General features: G+C 46.7%; 1 protein-coding gene across 1 annotated transcript; it reads left to right on the forward strand.

Moving 5' to 3' along the window:
- Window positions 1–5: 5 nt before the first annotated feature.
- IP6K2 (inositol hexakisphosphate kinase 2) lies at window positions 6–7,172 on the forward strand. Its single transcript, XM_008945674.1, has 5 exons — window positions 6–347; window positions 2,435–2,657; window positions 3,449–3,624; window positions 4,844–5,019; window positions 6,389–7,172. Exons 1-5 carry the CDS (start codon window positions 146–148, stop codon window positions 6,884–6,886), a joined length of 1,275 nt encoding a protein of 424 aa, XP_008943922.1. The 5' UTR covers window positions 6–145; the 3' UTR covers window positions 6,887–7,172.
- Window positions 7,173–11,597: the final 4,425 nt, after the last annotated feature.

The following is an 11,597-nucleotide window of genomic DNA, read 5'->3' on the forward strand; positions in this document are numbered from 1 at the left end:
GGTCGGCTCCGTTCGGCCCCGGGGACTCACGGCCCGGCGCTCTCTTGTGCTTGCTTTGACAGACTTTAGTTCGGATAGACACCCGCAGGGCTCGGAGGCTCGTGAACTGCTTTCACTGCTGTCTCCTGTCTAATGTGCTACAAGGATGAGCCCAGCATTTGGAGCTATGGAAGTGGAGCACTATTCCAAGGGAGTTCTGCTCGAGCCCTTTATCCACCAGGTCGGAGGACACTCCTGTGTCCTCCGGTTTAATGACAAGACCATCTGTAAACCCCTTATTCAGAGGGAACACCAGTTCTATGAGACGCTCCCAACAGAAATGCGTAAATTCACTCCACAGTACGAGGGTAAGTTACCAAACCTTAGAATGGCACTGGGCTTCTTTCTGTAAATACAAGTGTGCTCTGCATTCTGTTTTCTCTGGAATCTCTTCTGTGCGGAAGAGATTTTGGGGGTTTCTTTTCATGTGTTTTGATGTTGTCTGAGGCAGGGTGGAAATGCTTGCCAAGTTGGCGTTTGGGCTGACTAACAGCATTAGAGTAGAGCAGCTCTGCTGGTGATAGCCCATGTATCCCCCTTAGGCACAGGTAAGTAGCTGACAGCTTGTGAATGTCTTCAGTAATTCTCTGCTCTTTTTTTTTTGCCACTTATTTAATGTTTGTTTACAAGGATTTGGGAAGATGGGTTGACAGTGTTTTGTGTAAGATTAGATATTTTTGAACTTTTCCTCTGACTCTGATTTTGATCATACTATACATGTCAGTAAGTTGTCTTGTTAAATATTTGCAGTGTTGTTTCTGCCATGAAGGAAATGAAAATTCATAGCACTTAGGTAGGCAAGGATCAAGTAGCCATGATGAGGCTGAGTCAGATGTTATGTGGGAGTGGAAATTCCCGTTCTCCTAAGAATTGCATTAGTTAACAGAAGCACATTTCTTTCTCTTCACTATTCCATTAGCTGCTGCCCAGTGATTAATAAATATGTCTGAAATTTTTAAATGGAGTTGCTTTTTAAGGCATGTTGATTTTAATAATCGTAAGGGTGACGAAGTTTTGAATACTGTTCTGGCAGAAGACTTCAGAGGAGGTGTTTCAAAGTTAATACTCCCTGCATGTTTATAGAAACTTTTTTATATGTCTAGCTACAAGTTCTGTTGGACTGGAAGAAACTCTGATCTTTGAATGATACTTCTGGAAATGTAACAGGACACTTGTACTAGTGTACACGGCTTTTGGGGGATTGTGGGGAGGGGCTTAGGGGTAAGGGCCCTCACTTGGTCCATCTCTGTTATTTTTTCCAGGATAAAGCCAAAGGCCATTTTCTAGCCTGCTCCCCCCTTTTTCCCCTGTTGTCCTTTCCTCTGTGGCAACAGGACTGTCAGTCAGAGCTTCCGCCCTCCCTGCCCCAGCTACTGTAGGTCTTGGAGCCGCCTGCCCAGCTCAGAAGTGCCAAACCCTCGCCGAGACCTCTCCCCTGCGGCCCAGCGATGGGCTGCCAGAATTGTGCAAACTGGTTGATTTGAGAATAAAGAGAGGGGACTGAAAAGCAAAATTAAAACCAATTCAGGCAATTGTTACGGTTTCTTCATTAACCGCTGAACCTTGCTAACGCAGCACTGAGCACATCTCGGTCAGAGCGCTCCACTGAGACTCTTAAAATGCCACGCAGTGCTCTGGAGACTCTTGAGGGGAGCATGAGAATACAGAATGCTTTCAAGGTTCACCATGTTTCTGTACCACAAACAGATCTGTTTTGTATTGCGTTTTTGTTACTTATTTCACAAGATTGCTGCATAACCAGTATCAATAAAATATATTCCAAAAAGGAGAAGAAAATGTGTAATTAAACGTGATGCTTCAAAGTGGAAGCTTTTGGACTAGCTTCTGTTGTAATGTGGCATTTTCTTTGTTTTGCTCTACTTGCAAATCTTTCCCCTGAAGACCTATTAACCAAATCTTGTTTGGATAAGTGCTTTTTGCTTTGCTGTCATGCAAAACTTAGTTTCTGGTGTGAGGGTTTTTTTTTTTTTGTGCAGGTCACTTTTCAATGCAAGATGTTAACAAATGTTTTGCATCTCACTTAGAGTCAGACCAGTCAGGTTTTTAAAATTAATAAAAACTTTTCTTGATTGAAATTGTCTCCTGTTATTATTTGATTCTTACTTGGCTGCATCAGAGAGAGAAATTAACCTTTTGTATCATTGTTTTGTCAACATGATAAATTGTCTTTTGTGAGGTGTCATTTTTGTCTAGGTCTTTTGATATTTGTTAGGTTGGCAGATGAGGTTTGGCCTGTGGCAAGATAGAAACTAAGGACCAGGGTAAGAGAACAAAATAAAAGTTGCTATATTCCTAGTGTAAAATCATGTGTTCTAAAAGGCTTGCTTGTCACTTCATCAGTTCATAATTCGCCGTGTCCTCTCTTTCTCTCCAGGTGTGGTGTCGGTGAGCTTCGAAGAGGATGAGGATGGAAACTTATGTCTAATAGCATATCCATTAAATGGGGACCATGATAACTTAGAAAACTTAGATAATTCTGACTGTGAACCCAAAAATAAGCTGTTGCGATGGACTAACAAAAAGACAACGTTGTTAGAAAATGAGAAGATATCTAAGGAATGGGTGCGACAGCACAGGAAAGAGGAGAAAATGAAAAGGTAAGTTGGACCATGGGAACAGGAGGGCAGAATGTTGAAGCATAACATTGCTTTTGCTTCTAAGCTGGGATACAGAGAATTCTCTAGAGCTCTTAACTTTATTTTCTTCCTTGGCTTCTTTTGTTTCTCCTGACCTCTTCAGTGCAGACCGGTTCAGTAGTGAAACTACTTACTGTGTCTTCAGCCCAGTAGTGTGTTGAGTCTTTTTTTTTTTTTTTCCCCTCTTCTCTGTAGTCATGTGAAAAAAGTTTCCCAGTGTTCTTCTGAAACTTCTGCAGGGGAAAAAAAAAAAAAAACAAACACCAGCTGCAAAAGCACTACAGATGAGGGGTGGGGAGAATTCAATGTTTCTACATATGACATACTTTTGTAGGAATCCTGCTTTATGCCTCTTAGTGGTATTTTCCCACTCATTCATTTTTGTCAGTTGTGCCCACTGCAAACTGAGCTGTGATGTGCTGTGCTAAAACCAGTGACCTTAGCAAATGAAAGATCTTAAAGCATATCACTTCTTGTATTCCTTCTATGGAAGTAATTCACACTGGTAAAGAATATTATAAATAGAATTAGTATTCATTTTGTAACATATTTGTTCATGCACTAGTTTATGTTACGTGGAAGTAGCTTTATAAAGGATGAAATATTACTGATGGGACACTTGTGCACTTGTACAGAAAGCAAAATAAAGCTTATGCTAGCTCTTAGTGATGGTAAGCATAGTTCATAAAGCACCTTTAAAGGGCTTATTTTTCTATTTGACCTCTCATTTGCTGCTTTCTTCTATTTTGTAGTCACAAACTGGAGGAAGAATTTGAGTGGCTGAAGAAATCGGAAGTCTTGTATTATACTGTAGAGAAAAAAGGAAATGTCAGTTCCCAGTTTAAACACCATAATCCTTGGAGCATGAAGTGTCACCAGCAGCAGCTACAGAGAATGAAGGAAAATGCAAAGCACCGGAATCAATATAGTATCCTTTGTGAAAATACCTCATAACAATGGAATGAGCAGAGCTCTGCTTTTTATTTCTTGAATGTGACAGGTAAAAGTACAGAGCAGGCTTAACTGCAATCCAGAGAGGCTCTCTGAAGCCGTGATTTATTTGGTGACTTTGAAGGGATTGCCAGCACTTTCTAGAATGTGGGCTTTTCCAGAATGTAATAAAGTAGCTAGGCTAGGAAATGCAGATAACTTAATTCAGCTCTACAAAGTGTGGATTAGTCAGTGGCAGGTTTCAAAGGAAAAGAGTTCTGTCACTTTTAGTTACTGACTTGGTATAGGTGATCTTAAAAACAAGCATCTTTTCCCTTTCTGGAACTTCTTAGATACAGAGGATATTCCAGTGCCTGGAGTTGTCCACTTCTAGTAGTCTTTTTCTAGTGAGCCTTTTTGATAAAGAAAAATTGAATTTAAACTGTCATGTAGGTTTGGAGCATGAGAAACACAAAAACCGTGACCACGTCCATGAAAGCGGAAGCACTCTGGTTTGTGCTGTGGAGCCACAGCGGGACATCTCTACCCTGTGCATTCTGTGGAGGAACGATCTGGCTGTGAACGGGCTTGGAAGCAAACGATACATCCTGCAAAAATATTGATATTCATATACTTAGGTAGAGATGTTCTTCACGTGTGAGGGCTCTCAGTGAATGGCTTTCTGGAACAGCACTGACTAATGCACTGTTCAGAACACTAGAAAGCATTTCACAAGTGGTGTCCTCATCGTTTCACTGTAAATGATTATTAAATTACCTGAGTAGAAGTGTGATATCTCTGAAACTGTTACTGCATAAGTTTTGAAGTACTTTACTAACTTCTGTATTTCAGAGGCAGTGTGAAAATGCTTCACTGTTTTTTCAGTAGTAACTGAAGCACACAATCTTTTATTTCCCATAAAAAAATCTCTTGCAACACAGGAAATACTTCATCATTCCAAGTCAGCCCTGGTTACTTTTTTTTTTCCCCACTTAATATGGAAATTCACCTGTCTTCTCTAGAGACCAATGAAACTGGAACTAGATATCTACTCTGGTTTATGCTAAATTTATGTAACTCATTTTTGATAGACTGGGATATACTGGCCATGTTTTGGTGGGTATACTTGAAGACAAGACTGTAGCACTACAAAATCTGTGATAATATTTTTTAACGCCTGTATTCCTCGCTGGGCGGATTGCTCCTTAACTAATGAGAATTCATTTTGCTGGAAAACCTAACATCTCGCTACGAAGTGCCGTGTGTGCTGGACCTCAAGATGGGAACCCGGCAGCACGGCGACGACGCCTCGGAAGAGAAGAAGGCGAATCAGATCCGCAAGTGTCAGCAGAGTACGTCGGCCGTGATTGGAGTCCGAGTCTGTGGCATGCAGGTGAGAGGGAAACTGTTCTACGTGACAGACTTGCACCTGTGTCTGCTGGGGGGGGTTTGGGCTTACGGAGTCACCCCATTGATTGCTGTCCTTGAGATGATATGGGGAATGAGGCTTTTGGGTATCACCAGCTGAAGGTGGCAGTATCTGCAGGAGCAACCTGCAGCACCTGCTCTGCCTCAGTGGAGGCATTCTCTGAGCACAAAAACAGTCTCCTGCACAATAGCAGCAATTCCAAACCGTGAAGTAAAATTACTGATGTGATTTAACATTTTGGGATAGCGTAGGAAACAGTTGAAAGGAGGGTCTGCCAGTCCATGCAGTTTGAGTAAAGTATGTGGAAATTTGCCAGAATATTGAGAAGCAATCGGTTTGGTCTTGTAGACTTGAAAAGGTGCAGATCTTGCACCGCTTAAAGTAGACTTGTTGCAAAGTGCAGACAAGAAGTGGCTCGGTAAATGTGGTAAGACTCGCGGTCAAATAAGGAGATAGAGCTGTGTGGACTTTCACCTGAGGATTTTGTTTACTTGTTTCTGCATTCCTATAGTGACAAGTGGGAAACAACTTGTTTGTTTTTAAGGCTTTTGTGGAGCCTCTCCTCCCATCCAGTAGATTCCAGGAACGCCAGCAGTGTTTGCTAGGACTTGTTCCACAGTATGGTTACTGGCATGTTTGGCATTCAGCTCACTGTTTAACTTAGGGGAAAAGCACAAGGCAGAAACAAAAGTGTGGGAGCTGCCTTTCTAACCATGGTGTGCTGGGATTTCTGAGGGGCCTTCCAGTACAGACCTGTGCTGGAAAACAAGGAGGAACTTTGGAGGCACCCACAATCCTTACTCAGCCCAGCTGTTCAGACGTTATTGAGCTGTGTGGTGTATAAACCACTCTCCTGTAGGAAGGTATACTGACTTCTTTGCAGAGGACTACAGGCACACCGTAGGTTTGCACAGGAGTGTTTGCTGCCACGTGGAGCCCAGCATTCTGGGAATCAAACAGTGTGCCTGTGAGCGCAGGGACAGGGAATGAGCTGAGTGTGAGTGGCTGTGGTACAAGTTGTAGCTTGACTTTGGAGATCTTGGCTGCAGCTTTCCAAGTCTCATTTAAACTCCTCATTGTTACATTCCTGGTGGAAAAGCTGAAATGTAAACTGAAGGAATTTTCTGTTTCCTCCGTGCTTCTGAGTTGCACAGACAGTGCTGGATCTGTTGTTACTAGCACTTTCTGTAACTGTGCAAAAGCAGTTTTAAGTGAGTAGCATGTCATCTTGCACAAGCTTTCTGTAGCATGCCTTTTTTTCTCAAGGCTTCCAGTCAGGATTACCAGCAGTTTTAACTGTTCCTTTCCTCTTGTCTTGTGTCTGTATATGCAGGTCTACCAGGCAGGCACTGGCCAGCTAATGTTCATGAATAAATACCATGGAAGAAAACTCTCAGTCCAAGGATTTAAAGAAGCACTTTACCAGTTCTTTCATAACGGCAAATACCTGCGCAGGGAACTCTTTGAATCTGTTATTAAAAAACTGGCTGAACTCAAGTCTGTCCTAGAGAAGCAGGAGTCTTACCGCTTCTATTCGAGCTCCTTGCTGATCATTTATGATGGGAAGGAAAGGCAGGAGGTTGCTGTCGACTCAGACCCGGAGGATTTAGAGGACCTTTCAGAGGAATCTTCAGATGAGTCGGCAGGAGCATATGCCTACAAACCAACTGCTAGTACTGTTGATGTCCGTATGATAGACTTTGCCCACACAACCTGCAAGTACTATGGAGAAGATAGTGTGGTGCACGAGGGCCAGGACACGGGCTATGTTTTTGGACTTCAGAATTTAATAGATATTATTAAAGAAATAAGAGACGAAAGCAGTGAATAAACTGTGTGAATGCACATGAGTAGAAAGCACTATTGTGACTCTTTGTATTCCAAAATTATTGGCCACTTTCTGGTGGTAGGAATCTTTACAGGCTCTGCAGGGATGGTCCCGTCAGAGTCAGACTTGTTCAGAGGGCATTTACTTATTTTGGTGCTGGACCTAGCACTGGCAAAACTTGGTATCCTTATTTATTTTAACTTTCTTAAGCATTCCATATTTGATTACTCAGATACCTCTGTTATCCCTGTGTGTATACGTTCCAATAAATTCTTTTTGTTCATTGTAAGTGGTGCTTTTTTTGTTGCTGGTGACTGACGAAGAGATGGCCCTCAGATCTTTCTGGTGGTCTAGTGCAGAAGCAGCATGTGAGCAGCAAGACTTACCTGCCTCATCGTGCTGCCTGTGGAGTAGCAACATCTCTGGGCCTCTTGTCAAGAGTGATGAGCAAGTCCTAGAGAGCCACTACCCTGGCCAGGGCATGGAGCACCCACCCTTGGAGGAGAGGCTGAGGTAGCAGGGTCTGGATAGGTGGGGGAAAAGACAACTCAGAGGAACCAAATGGCAGAAGGCTGGATGAGAGACCTCTGGAGGTTCCTTCCAGCCAGAATGATCAGGACCCAGAAGTAAGAACTCATGTCTTAAAATCTCTGATTTCCTAAATGAATTTCCTGTTTCAGGACCTTCCAAACTACATCTCGTGCTGTATAACCCATTTCTAGAGAGCTACTGGCATGTTTTAATTTACAGGATTAGGTGTAATGGCAGCGACTAGGGGAGAGCTGTGGAGCTTGAAAGGTATCCTAAGCAGCTTAAGGTCTTCTTTGGGACAGACAAGAAGGAAGTGTCAAAGTGAGGACAGTGAATAACTGAAATAAAGATAACAGAGAAACTCCAAAACACTGGCTCTTCTAAGAGAAACATTTATCTAATCACTTTTTAGATGATTAAGTACCTCCCCTCCTTGTGAAGCTGGTAAGTTGTCGTCATAGTGCAGAAGAAAAGTGGAAGTGCTGAGGAAGGCATGGGGATGTTTCCTGTTGCAGTTGCCCAGGATAAAGCAGCAAGTTTAAGTAGAAATGAAGGAGGTGGGTGATGGTGGGATCATGCCTCTTGCCGATCCTCTGGCTTTCCACAGGTGTGCTGAGGAGAAGGGAGATGTGATGGGAAGGCTGCAGATCTGATGATGGAATCACAGAATGGTTTGGGTTGGAAGGGACCTTAAGATCATCTAGTTCCCACTCCCTGTCATAGGCAGTGACACCTTCCACTAGACCAGGCTGCACAAAGCCCCATCCATCCTGGGCTTGAACGCCTCCAGTGGTGGAGCACCCACAACTTCCCTGGGCAACCTGTGCCAGCGTTTTACCCCCATCAGAGTGAAGATCTTCTGAACTGGTAATCTAAATCTATCCTCTTTGGGTTTTAACCCATTATTCCTCCCTATCACTACAAAAAAAAGTCCTTCCAGTACCTAGAAGAGGCCAAAAAGAAAGATGGGGAAGGCTGCAATAATATCTCCATGGAGCATTTCCTCCAGGCTGAACAAAACTATAGCTCGCTCAGCCTGTCCTTGTAGGAGAGGTGTTCCAACCCTCTGATCATCACCGTGGACCTTCTCTGGACCTGCTCCAACAGGTCCATGTCCTTATGTTGGGAGCTCCAGAGCTGAACTCAGTACTCCAGGTGGGGTCTCAAAAGAACAGAGTAGAGGTGGAGAATTGCCTCCCTCGACCTTCTGCCCATGCTTTTCTTGCTGCAGCCCAGGTTACGTTTGGCTTCTGGGCTGTGAGCACACTTTGTTGGCTCATTTTGAACTTTTCATCAGGCACAAGTCTGTCTCCTCAGGGCTGCTCTCAACCCGTTCTCCACCCAGCTTATATCTGTGCTTGGGATTGCCCCGACCTGGGTGCAGGACCTTGCACTTGGTGTTGTTGAACCTCATGAAGATGTTGAACTTCGTGAAGGTCACCCTTTTCCATCAGCTGTAGTACTACAACTGCAGTTTCACATTCCCTGGAGGTTGCTATCAAGTTCTCCTGATCAAAGTCTCTGATGGCTGGCCTCTGCTGTTTTGTACTTTTTGAAGGGTTTTTTTACCTGTGCTCTTGCATTAGCTTGTGGTTGCTTTTTTGTTTGTTCCATAGCATTTGGCACAAGATGGTGTCAGTATTGAACAGGTATTTTTATGCTTTGCAGTCACCTCGTTATTGTATGCTTGCACTTGGGGCTGTGAGGTGGTTTTGCCCATCCTCACCTCACCATTGCTGCTGCTTCATGAATCTTGGGTGCTGGGTGCAGCTGACAAGGGCTACCCTGAGCTGCTTCAGGCACTGGCTGTAGAAAACCGTGGGGGGGCAGGAGGGGGCTGTTTATCCTTGGCACTTTCAGCTGCAGAACGCTTCGGGCAGCGCCTGGGGACGCTTCCTGCCCGCTGTGCCTAGATGTGCCCTGGGCGTGAGTCAGACCCTGCACAGGGAGGATGGTGCTGCGGGGCCACCTTCCCTCCTCCCCACCTTTCCTTTTCTGGGTTCTCCTGCCGGCATGCGGTGCCCTCTGCTAATGAGCTGCTGACGAGCCTCTTGGCAGGCGCCTATCGCTGCTGGGTCTGAATAAGCCTGCCTGTGCAGACTCATCTGATACGCGGTTTGACTTTGCAGCCCGAAATTAGCAGGGATAAAATCCTCTAATGTACTCGCCTTACGTAGGAACTCTGGAGGGAATTCATAAAATCCGATGAGAACAATCGCATTTGCTCTGATGCAAGCTGCCACCAGAACAAGTCCTCTTTGTTTCGCTGCCGGCAGACAGGACCCTGGATGCAGGCAAGGGAGCTGCCCTCTTGCTAACGCTGCCAGCAGTGCAAGCCTGAGTCTAGACCCGGTCTCAGACCAGCGGGGTGTCAGCAGCCGGACCTGCAGCGCCGGGGGGTGCGTGTGTAACTAATAATAAAGCCCAAGGTGGAACCGGTGCTGCGGCAGGAAGGCAAACCTGGCCCTGCCCCTGCGGGCCCTGGCCTGCTCTGCTAAAATCCCTTTGCCAATATTGTCTGAGGATTAGCGGAGGCTGTGCCAGTGCTGCAAAGCAATAACAAGGTGGTTGGGAGCTTCCTGGGATTGCAGCTGCGAGGGGGGGAGCAGGGAGAAAGATGACCTTTTTTTATTCGTTGCTTTAAAAGCTGTAAGAGCAAAATGTTAGGAGGAAAAATCTCCTTCACCCGCATGTTGATCGGAACTGCAGTGATCCTGGCCCAGACTGTATTCTCAAGGGTTCAAGAGAGGGTCACCCACATAGCAAGGCCCTCCGAATGACATCTTGCAAAGTTCAAGAGCAGGTTTGTTTTCCTTCCATGCGGTTCTGCACAAATCCCTTTGAGCAGTTCCTTGTGTTTGTGGAAAGGCAATTGTGTAACTGGTGGCCTGGGACACGCTGGGATGGGAGCGGGGCTCTGCAGCCCGCCTGCAAATGGCCACGGCACATGTCACCCCTGCGCTTGGGGCAAACGGGTTATGGGGCTGGGCAGGGGTTGTGGTTGCCAAGGGGCCCGAGGCTGGCCCACTGTCGAGGCACGGCAAAGGATGGAGTGATGGAATAACAGGAGAGAAGCAGTCAGGCTGGGGAAGAGACTCAATGGCTTTTCTGCTCCTGATTCTTCCTCCATCAGCTCTGGGCAAGGTGGCACGAGCTGATCTTGGAGGCAGATGCTTTGGAGACGTCTGTCCCAGCTGGTGCTGGCAGCGGGTGGTGACAAAGCACCCTGGCCTCTGTGCCCCGGTGAGGGAAAACCTCCAGCAGGCTCCGGGATGTGTGTGCCATGCAAACTGGTGCTTCTGCCTCTGCAGAAAGCGCTTTCCCCTCTGGGCACAAATCCTGCCCTTGCTCTGTGCGCTCTGAGCAGGGCTCCCCTCAGCTCTGGTTCCCCCATGGGCAGTACACTCCCCGGTGGCACTGCCTGTGCCAGCAGGAAAACTGGGAAGGGGCAGCCGGGCTGGGCTCACTCCTCATCTGTCCTGGGGAGCAATGAGCCCCAGCAGGGACAGCCTGTTCTGTGGTGGCTGCAGCATCTGCTCCATGGAGAACGATGCTGAGTGCACGTCCCTGTTCCTTGTGGCTCCCCTGTGTCTGGTCTCCTCCCTGGCCGCTTCCTGAGGCTGAAAGAGGACCCACCTTTTCCTGCCAGCCTCAGCAAGGCCCAGGGTGGCTGCAGCAGGCTGTGTGTGACCCTGCTCTGGGGGCTTTGCAGGGGCTGGGTGAGCAGCAGTGCAGGGTCCAGCCTGGCTGGGCCCTGGCCCCCAAGCACCTACCACCTGCTGCTCCACAGCCTCCCCCATGTGATGCTGTGCAGGTCCCAGGTTTGTGGGGAACTTCCTTCACATAAGTAGGTCACTCATAGCCCAAAACTGGAGTGGCTGCTGGGAATTGCCACAGGTCAGCTGGCCAGAGATGAAACGCATTCCTGAGGCTGGCACCGGCTCCTGTAGTGAACTGAGTTCCGCTCTGATGGAGAGGCACTGGGGCAAGGGCTGGGCAAGGGGCTGTGGACCTGCCAGGATATTGTGGTAGGTGGCCTCCCTCACGTTGGGGCTGGGCAAGGCAGAAACAAGAAGAGTCAAGGGAGAGGCCATGGCCCCCTTGGAGAAGAGGACACCTCTGTCACTCTGCTGTCCCCATCCTGTGCCGCTGCCTTTTAAGCTGGTGGATTTCTTCCCCCAAG

This window comes from Merops nubicus, unplaced genomic scaffold, assembly GCF_000691845.1.
Source record: "Merops nubicus isolate BGI_N331 unplaced genomic scaffold, ASM69184v1 Scaffold23498, whole genome shotgun sequence".
NCBI classification, from domain to species: Eukaryota; Metazoa; Chordata; class Aves; order Coraciiformes; family Meropidae; genus Merops; species Merops nubicus.

What these genes read in the sequence shown, in the direction of transcription:
- IP6K2 (XM_008945674.1), top strand. Translation starts at nt 146, where the DNA reads ATGAGCCCAGCATTTGGAGCTATGGAAGTGGAGCACTATTCCAAGGGA. An exon ending in ATTCACTCCACAGTACGAGG is followed by an intron (nt 348 to 2,434) that starts GTAAGTTACCAA and finishes CTTTCTCTCCAG; the next exon opens with GTGTGGTGTCGGTGAGCTTC. An exon ending in AAAGCACCGGAATCAATATA is followed by an intron (nt 3,625 to 4,843) that starts GTATCCTTTGTG and finishes TTAACTAATGAG; the next exon opens with AATTCATTTTGCTGGAAAAC.